Below are 10052 nucleotides of genomic sequence, written 5' to 3' on the forward strand. Positions count from 1 at the left end.
TTGGTGTAGCAACTTTAATGGCCAGTAGTCTTAGCGCTTCCAGCTGCAACGCCTCTCCGGCTCGGCGTCTGCTGCTGCAGTGGAGGCTCGCGCCGCTCTCGACTCTTGGTGTCTTCCGGAGCATAAATTAGAGGCACAGCGGGCCGGGTGACGTCCGCGCCGTCACAATTTCCCGGCTAATTTCCTTTCGTATTTTTCCCGCGCCGTCGCTGCCGCTATCCCGGCCAGCGCGTGCCGTCTGCATTAAACATGAGAAATCCCGCCGCTCTGCTGCGCTGTTCCACACTCGCGTATTGTGGCGTCCTGGGCCACACGGCGTGCAATACCGATCACATCTCCCCAGTTGTACCGCAACCCCACTCTTCACTTCTTCCTGTTTGCTTTAGACACATCGATAGTGCACGATTGCTACCGGGTGAAGTTGCCCACAGAGGTTACTGTAGGGTCTAATTATCGTATGACAGCGAAATTTAGTGGATTTGCTAATGCGTTAATGTGGAATCGATTTATTCTGGAAAATAAATTACTGGAAATTAAAATTGCTACACAAAGAAGAAATGAAGATGATAAACGGGTATTCAGTGGATAAATATATTATACTAGAACTGACATGTGATTACATTTCATGCAATTTGGGTGCATAGGTCCTGAGAAATCAGTACCCAGAACAACCACCTCTGGCCGTAATATCGGCCTTGATACGCCTGGGCATTGAGTCAAACACAGCTTGGATGGCGTTTACAGGTGCAGCTGCCCATGCAGCTTCAACACGATACCACAGTTCATCAAGAGTAGTGACTGGCGTATTGTGACGAGCCAGTTGCTCGGCCACCATCAACCAGACGTTTTCAGTTGCTAAGAGATCTGGAAAATGTGCCCGCCAGGGCAGCAGTCGAACATTTTCTGTATCCAGAAAGGCCCGTACAGGACCTGCAACATGCGGTCGTGCATTATCCTGCTGAAATGTAGGGTTTCGCAGGGATCGAATGAAGGGTAGAGCCACGGGTCGTAACACATATGAAATGTAACGTCCACTGTTAAAAGTGCCTTCAATGCGAACAAGAGGTGACCGAGACGTGTAACCAATGGTACCCCATACCATCACGCCGGGTGATACGCCAGTATGGCGATGACAAATACACGCTTCCAATGTGCGTTCACCGCGATGTAGCCAAACACGGATGCGACCATCATGATGCTGTAAACAGAACCTGGATTCATCCGAAAAAATGGCGTTTTGCCATTCGTGCACTCAGGTTCGTCGATGAGTACACCATCGCAGGCGCTCCTGTCTATGATGCAGCGGCAAGGGTAACCGCTGCCATGGTCTCTGAGCTGATAGTCCGTGCTGATGCAAACGTCGTCGAACTGTTCGTGCAGATGGTTGTTGCCTTGTAAACGTCCCCATCTGTTGACTCAGGGATGGAGACGTGGCTGCACGATCCGTTACAGCCATGCGGATAAGAAGTCAGTCATCTCGACTGCTAGTGATACGAGGCCGTTGGGATCCAGCACGGCGTTCCGTATTACCCTCCTGAACCCACCGATTCCATATTCTGCTAACAGTCATTGGATGTCGACCAACGCGAGCACCAATGTCGCGATACGATAAACCGCAATCGTGATAGGCTACAATCCGACCTTTATCAACGTCGGAAACGTGATGGTACGCATTTCTCCTCCTTACACGAGGCATCTCAACAACGTTTCACCAGGCAACGCCGGTAAACTGATGTTTGTGTATGAGAATCGGTTGGAAACTTTCCTCATGTCAGCACGTTGTAGGTGTCGCCACCGGCGCCAACCTTGTGTGAATGCTCTGAAAAGCTAATCATTTACATATCACAGCATCTTCTTCCTGTTGGTTAAATTTGGCATCTGTAGCACGTCATCTTCGTGATGTAGCAATTTTAATGGCCAGTAGTGCATTTACTTACGTTCCAGATCTCGCGAATGGGTAGCACTCAGTGCTCCACAGTTATAGGCCTAGCTCCTAAAACATTGTCGGCTGCCCTGGCTTTTGTACGCACATTTTACCCTACTGCAACCAGAAGGGTTGAGGCGTAGCGCAGAGTTGCCGCGCAGTTTGAGGCGCCATGTCACGGATTGCGCGGCTCCTCCCACCGAAGGTTCGAGTCCACTCTCGGGCATGGGCGAGTGTGTTGTTCTTAGCATAAGTTAGTTTAAGTTGTGTGTAAGTTTAGGGAGCGCTGACAGCAGTTGGCGGTTCTAGGCGCTACAGTCTGGAGCCGAGCGAACACTACGGTCGCAGATTCGAATCCTGCCTCGGGCATGGATGTGCTTGATGTTCTTAGTTTAGTTAGGTTTAATTAGTTCTAAGTTCTAGGCGACTGATGACCTCAGATGTTAAGTCCCATAGTGCTCAGAGCCAGTTGGACAGCGGTTTGGTCCCTTAGGTACTCTCACACAGTTTTAGGCGTAGCGCTTGCTATCGCGACATAATACCACGTATTCCACGCATTCGGAAACCCAGACCCTTCCGTAGGACTGACTAAGGTATTGATTGATCGCTCCAGATCACTAGTTTCCAATTATCCGTGCTGCCCAACTCTTTGTAGCACCTCAAGCGTCACTTGGTACTGACTCTAGCAATGTGTGGATTATGAGGAGCTGCTCGACCAGTGAACTCCATTCTCGTTAACATCGACGGACAGTAATTGTGCTAGCTGGACTGCTAACACCGTTTTGGAACTCAAGAGAAATTCCATCTGCTGATTTCATGTGATTTTTTTACAACCGCCCTTCGCAACGCGCGGCGGTCCCAGTCCGTCAGTACGTGAAGCCTGCTTGCTCTCGGATTACCTGTGGCTGTTCGTTCGTGTTTCCACTCCACGCTCACATCATCAGTTGTCGATTTGGGCAGCTTTACAATGGTTGAAACGTCCCTGATGGATTTGCTACTCGTATGACATCCGTCGAGTAGTCCATGAACTCCCTCGAGATATCCTTTGTATCTTTACGCTTTTCTGTGGTAACACAGCATTCGCTTTCTGAGCGCAGGTGTCATCGTTGAGTGACTGTAGGAGGATACAATATGACTTGGACAGGATTGGTGATTGGTGTAAAGTATGGCAGCTAACTCTAAATATAGGTAAATGTAGATTAATGCGGATGAATAGCAAAAAGAATCCCGTAACGTTTGAATACAACATTAGTAGTGTAGCGCTTGACACAGTCACGTCGATTAAATATTTGGGCGTAACATTGCAGAGCGATAGGAAGTGGGACAAGGATAGAATGGCAGTTGTGGGGAAGGCAGATAGTCCTCTTCGGTGCATTGGTAGAATTTTGGTAAGATGTGGTTCATCTGTAAAGGACACCGCTTATAAAACACTAATACAGCCTATTCTTGAGTACTGCTGGAGCGTTTGGGATCCCTACCAGGTCGGATTGAGGGAGGACATAGAAGCAATTCATAGGCGGGCTGCTAGATTTGTTGCTGGTAGGTTTGATCATCACGCGAGTGTTACGGAAAAGCTTCAGGAACTCGAGTGGGAGGCTCTAGAGGAGGCGTTCTTTTCGTGAATCGCTACTGAGGAAATTTAGAGAACCAGCATTTGAGGCTGACTGCAGTGCAATTTAACTGCCGCCAACTTACATTTCGCGGAAAGACCACAAAGATAAGATAAGAGAGATTAGGGCTCGTACAGAGGCATATAGGCAGTCATTTTTCACTCGTTCTGTTTGGAAGTGGAACGGGGAGAGAAGATGCTAGTTGTGGTACGAGGTACCCTCCACCACGCACCGTACGGAGGACTGCGGAGTATGTATGTAGATGTAGATCTAGAGGTGTGGAAAGGCTTTTTTAGTAGGCATTTGGACAGGGCTTGCTGGACATTACGAATTTACATTCTAGTGCTTCCAGCAGTCAGAAGCTGCGACTTTTGTACGGGAGTGTTATTGGGCTGCCGGCCGGGACCGAGCGGCTCTAGGCGCTTCAGTCCGCAACCGCGCTGCTGCTACGGTCGCAAGTTCGAGTCCTGCCTCGGGCATGAATGTGTGTGATGTCCTTAGGTTGGTTAGGTTTAAGTAGTTCTAAGTTCTAGGGGACTGATGACCTCAGATGCTAAGTCCCATAGTGCTCAGAGCCATTTCAACCATTTGTTAGTGGACTGGTCCGGGCCGACGATCCGCAGTGCCTGATAGGCGTTTTCATTTAATAATGTGTATCTTGGGGCGGCTCTCCTCAGAGCGGGTCGCGTGGTTTGTGGCAGTATCTCAGGACCTCGCCGCCTCCACCGCCGCCCCCGCCCCCGCCGCCGCCGGAAAACACGGGGCCCCCTCTTCCGGTGGGCAGCGCGGTGGCCGTAGAGGAGGGTGTAAAAATTGCTGCCTCCGCTTCCCCTGCCCCCACCACCCGGCCGCGGTGTCTGCCACCCCCTCGACTGCTCATACTGCAGAGCGCACTACGTAACGAACCGCCGAATCAGACCCGACCTCAATGTATATGCGATCCTGTACTCATGGAGAAGGACTGATCCGTGCAAAGAAAATAAGAGATACTTATTTTTTACTAGATCCTCCCGGCGACACGTTCCTATGGCTCAAAAAAATGGTTGAAATGGCTCTGAGCACTATGGGACTCAACTGCTGAGGTCATTAGTCCCCTAGAACTGAGAACTAGTTAAAACTAACTAACCTAAGGACATCACACACATCCATGCCCGAGGCAGGATTCGAACCTGCGACCGTAGCGGTCTTGCGGTTCCAGACTGCAGCGCCTTTAACCGCACGGCCACTTCGGCCGGCTTGCTATGGCTCAGTCTGGTCAAACGGAAAAGAAAGAATAGGGAAAGCACGCGTTTCTAACACGTATGGGAATTGGCTGTACGTCCTAATCTCTGCCGGCCGCTGTGGCCGAGGGGTTCTAGGCGCTTAAGTCCGAAACCACGCTGCTGCTGCGATCGCAGGTTCGAATCCTGGCTCGGCTATGGATGTGTGTGATGTCCTTAGGTTAGCTAGGTTTAAGTAGGTCTGAGTTCTATGGGACTGATGACCTCAGATGTTAAGTCCCATAGTGCTCAGATCCATTTGAACCATTTCAGGTTCCGTAATAGTTGGCTGTAAGCACTATGGGACTTAACATCTGAAGTCATCAGTCCCGTAGACTTAGAACTACTTAAACCTAACTAACCTAAGGACATCGCACACATCCATGCCCGAGGCAGGATTCGGACCTGCGACCGTAGCAGCAGCGTGGTTCAGGACTCAAGCGCCTAGAACCGCTCGGCCACAGCGGCCGGCTCCGTAATACTACCCCAATCGTAAGTCAAAAATCCATAAATACAAGTTCCCTGTTCGTCAACAGCGTTTCACTATTATATGTTTCATATATACAGGGTGTCCCAAAAAACACCGACAAGCCGTAGGGACAGTTTCCTGACATCTACACCTCCATCTACATTTATATTCTGCAAGCTACCCATCGGTGTGTGGCGGAGGGCACTTTACGTGCCAGTGTCATTACCTCCCTTTCCTGTTTTAGTTATGTATGGTTCGCTGGAAGAAAGACTGCCGGAAAGCCTCCGTGAGCGCTCGAATCTCTCTAATTTTACATTCGGGATCCCCTCGGGAGGTATAAGTAGGGGGAAGCAATATATTCGATACCTCATCCAGTAACGCACCCTCTCGAAACCTGGACAGAAGAAAAAAAGTCTGGTAAGCAAATACCCTAAAATGGATACCTTAAGACCTATGAGCGCTTGTTCAATATAAGACATGTGTTTCACACTAGCTCATGGTTCTTAAAGTATGCTATTCAGAGCCCTTATATACCGGACATTTTTTTCTTGGTTTGGTCCAAACTACCTCCTCCCAAAATGTGGAAAGCAAAGTCTTTGGAACAGAAGAGATCTGTTTCATAGAATCAAAGTTGAACAACTGCTCATAGCCCTTAAGGTATGGATTTTAGACTTCATGTTTAGTAGACTCCGAGCGGTCTAAGGCGCTGCAGTCATGGACTGTGCGGCTGGTCACGGAGGTGGTTCGAGTCCTCCCTCGGGCGTGGGTGTGTGTGTTTGTCCTTAGGATAATTTAGGTTATGTATTGTGTAAGCTTAGGGACTGATGACCTTAGCAGTTAAGTCCCATAAGATTTCACACACATTTGAACATTTTTGTTTACTAGACCTTTCCACTTTTTTTCGTGTGAGGACCCTATCCGTAAGGCTTCTCGGTATTTTTGGGACACACTGTATATTTATATATTTTATATATTAAAATACAGAACTTCAGGATATTTTCGATAATAAAGTTTCCACTTTATATCTTACATATTTACCAATGTATCACATTTATTTATGTGTTGCATGTATTTTAAAAATAGATATAGGCACGTAACATCCGCGTTTTCGAATACAACGTTCTGTCAGAATTTAGAAGCAATACGCGACGAGCTTTCAGACATTTAAGATTTTCAGCAAACGAACATTTTTTTTTTATAGAGAGTTCCTCTATATTTGCTACATTTATATTTATGATGAGTGACGCTCTAGCAGGTATATAAAACACATATGTATTGGTTCAAATGGCTCTGAGCGCTGTGGGACTTAACATCTGAGGTCATCATTACCCTAGAACTTAGAACTACTTAAACCTAACTAACCTAAGGACATCACACACATCCATGCCCAAGGCAGGATTCGAACCTCCGACCGTAGCAGTCGCGCGGTTCTGGACTGACCCGCCTATAACCGCTCGGCCACCGCGGCCGGCTACATGTGTATTCGAATGCAGCGTTGTGTGAAATTTTCAAAGCAATACGTGAAGAACTTTTTGTGATTTACGATTTTGAATAGACAGACATTTATATTTTTATTTATATAAGTTTAGCTGCCTTGTTTAGATCAGGGCCATGACACCCTCTCTTACATCTAACCAGGCGTTCTGTGTATATATTTTCATTATATTCATTACGAAACACATGTTATGAGAGGCCTTATATCTAAAATGGAATCTCACATGTAGAAATAATCTCCTCCTTTTTCTGGCCTTTATCCTGTATCTTCATGGGGGCCAGCTTGTTAATTATTGGATTTAGCGGTAGAAGGTTCCATATACTTTCTTTCGCGACAGTGGCTTGCGGAGTATGTATGTAGATGTACGTGTGGTTGAAAGAAAAGAAAAATATTTGGTTTCATTTACGCTCGTGAGTAAAAATGAGTGTGAGGTGTACATTGGTGTCTAGGTGGCGCTGCATTTGTTGTCTTGTGTGGCTGTACGGGCAGCATATGCCCGTAGCGTGACTACTCTCGCACAATGTGGGCAAAATGAAACTCTCCAGGAAAATATACAATGCCCTTTAAGATAGGCAACACGACTTACGTCATCTTTAGCCATGTAAGTTGGGTTGCCTGTCTAAAGGCGGAAGAAATATTTTCCAGGCGAATTTTACTTTACCCATGCTGTATACAGGCTCGTTTAAATATCGAAATTCTGGTGCTCCTTGTTCAGATTAGCAAGTGTCCGTTACTTGGGAAATATTTCATTTTCAGGACAGGAGCTGAGGTCGTGAGAGAGGTCAAAGCGACGATTAGATGACGACATCGACGCGGCCTGGAATGATCTCACGTCAGACAGAGGCTGCGACGTTTCCACTACGTGGGCACTTCCTCTGTAGAGTCGTGCCACTGACCCAACACCTCCCCCCCCCCCCCCCCCCCCCCCCCGCCTTCCTCCCACCCATCAGTGGACGTGGTCGCTCGCCTTCTCTTGGTTGCGTCTGCATGGACACGGGGAATAAAACAAGTAAATGAACAATAACGAGGAAAAAAAAACCAAAACAGGAGAAAAGAACTGTGTTGTAAAACGGAAAGGAACAGAGAGAGAGAGAGAGAGAGAGAGAGAGAGAGAGAGAGAGAGAGAGAGAGAGCCGGCCCATCAATTAAGGCTCATCAATGGAGCGCGAGGCGAGAATAAGACGACGTCCGCTGGCTATCGGCGCGTCTGAAGTCGAACTCTGCTACTCGCGCCGGTCCTCTTTGTTTGTTTTCGGTTAACTGCCGGCTGCGAGGCGGTCAAGGCTGGCACTGCTGCCTCAGTCAGACGCAGTAACACCGACTTGGCGTATCCGCAGATATCCGCGATAATAAATACTCTGTTGTTAAAAGTCACAGGGGAGTGTCTGTATTAAGATTTTCGTCTATGTTTGCATTACAGGCAGTCTGTAGTAACGACTGCTATCGTTTGTCACAATCTGTATGTACTGTGCGTACAAAGGCAATGCCACGACTGACTGACTGACTCACTCACTCACTGGCTCATCATCGCCCAGCCCAAACCACTGAGGACAGAAACTTGAAATTTGGAGAGGGCGTTGACCCTTTAAGAAGGGATGCTTCAAAATTCCACCCCTAACCGAGTGAAATAGGGTATGAAAGGATTTTTGAAAATACATCACTATGAAGGCAATTTTGAAGGTGCACGTACGAACACTGGTACTTGGTTTCTAGATCAGAAGTAAAGAAATACGTGTTTCAGTATTCATATAAATTTAATCCCTATAAGGGTGAAATAGTGAATGGAATTTATTTCGAAAATAAATCATTATTAAAGGACTACTAAAGCGATTTCGAAGCTACATCTATGAAAACTGGTATTTGACTTTCCAGTTAGAAATACAAAAGTAAGTGTTTCAGCGTTTCTGGGAATTCATCCCCTAAGGGACTGAAATAGCCGTGAAATGTTCTTGAAGTGTTTCATTATGAAAGTATTTTAAAGTTAAATCTATGAAAATTTGGATTTGGCTTCTTGGTTGGAAGTAAAAAAAATGAAAAAAATAATGCGTATTTCACTGTATTAGTAAGTTCAACCTCTATGGGCGTGAAATTGGGGATGAAAGTTTTTATTGAAATATTTAATCACCGAAGCATTTTTTAAACTAAATCTATGAAAATTTGTATTCGCCTTCTTTATTAGAAATAAAAAATACGCGTTTCACTGTTTTTGGAAATTCAACCCCTAAGGCGGTGAAGAAGGGCCAGATTGATTCACTGACTCATCATAGCCCATCCCAAACCCGTATGGATAGAAATTGGGAGAGGGTGTGGATCTTATACAGTAGGCATCGTTTAAGAAAGGATTTTTCGAAATTCCACTCCTAGGCGGTGAAATAGGGGATAATTGCCTTTTGAAAACATGTCGCTATTAAGCCAATTTTGAAGCTAGAATTAGGAAAATCGGTTTTTGTTTTCTCAGTCAGTAATTTTTGCAATTTCAAACCTTAATGGGGTGAAATAGGGGATGAATATATTGAAGAAATTTGAAGCAAAAACTATGGAAATTGGTATTTCTCTTCTGTGTTAATTTGTCTAAGAGGGTGAAAGTTTCTATGAAAACATTACCACAAGAACGCATAGGAATGAGTGATTAAAGCCTTGGACTCTAGCTACCAGAATCCCTGTTTTAGCAGAAGTACCTTCTGAGAAGTCCATGCTTCTATGGCCTTAGTTAGCCTGAAAAGCTTAGAAGAAGTTGTAGTGTGATACAACCTCAAAATTACATTACAGAAAAACAAACAAAGCAAGTAAATAAAGATCTGTGCCGACCATTCAGTCTAGGAGCGGGTGCTAAGCTAGTTATTAACTGTTTGGGACAGAATGCCGCTATATTGGCTCGAATGCACAGTATAATGTAGTCCGTAGAAGCATTAACATCTGCAAGAACTAAAAATGGCGACATTCCGAGTTTCCTGATTTTTCCGCACATTTAGGCGTACATCGCGCTTCATTGGTACTAGCGTTAACCCTAAGTCATATTTGTTCTGTTTGCATTAACAGAGGTCGTCGTCTTATGTACAATGAGTAGGGGCCTGCGTGCTCCGTCTTCACGACACAAATTAATTACGTTATTATCGAAATCCGCGACAAAGCGAACTGGAACTCTCTAGAAATGTGGCGGAAAATCGAAAGAGATTCTGGGCATATGTTAAGTAAACCAGAGGAAAGGCTCAGTAAGTACCTTTATGCGCGACAGCGATGAGGAGGAGGAGGGGGAGACAAGGGACCCAACCGTTCGGAGCAGGTAAAATCGTGG

At 46.2% G+C, this 10052-nt stretch overlaps 1 protein-coding gene across 1 annotated transcript in view; it reads right to left on the minus strand.

Moving 5' to 3' along the window:
* The window catches only part of LOC124552295 (zinc finger protein AEBP2-like), a 77115-nt gene extending 72701 nt beyond the window's left edge, over window positions 1–4414 (minus strand). The window contains exon 1 of the mRNA XM_047126571.1: window positions 4247–4414. Coding sequence (XP_046982527.1) covers window positions 4247–4414 — 168 coding nt within the window. The remainder of the gene's footprint in view (window positions 1–4246) is intronic.
* Window positions 4415–10052: the final 5638 nt, after the last annotated feature.

This window comes from Schistocerca americana, chromosome 10, assembly GCF_021461395.2.
Source record: "Schistocerca americana isolate TAMUIC-IGC-003095 chromosome 10, iqSchAmer2.1, whole genome shotgun sequence".
Lineage (NCBI taxonomy): Eukaryota > Metazoa > Arthropoda > Insecta > Orthoptera > Acrididae > Schistocerca > Schistocerca americana.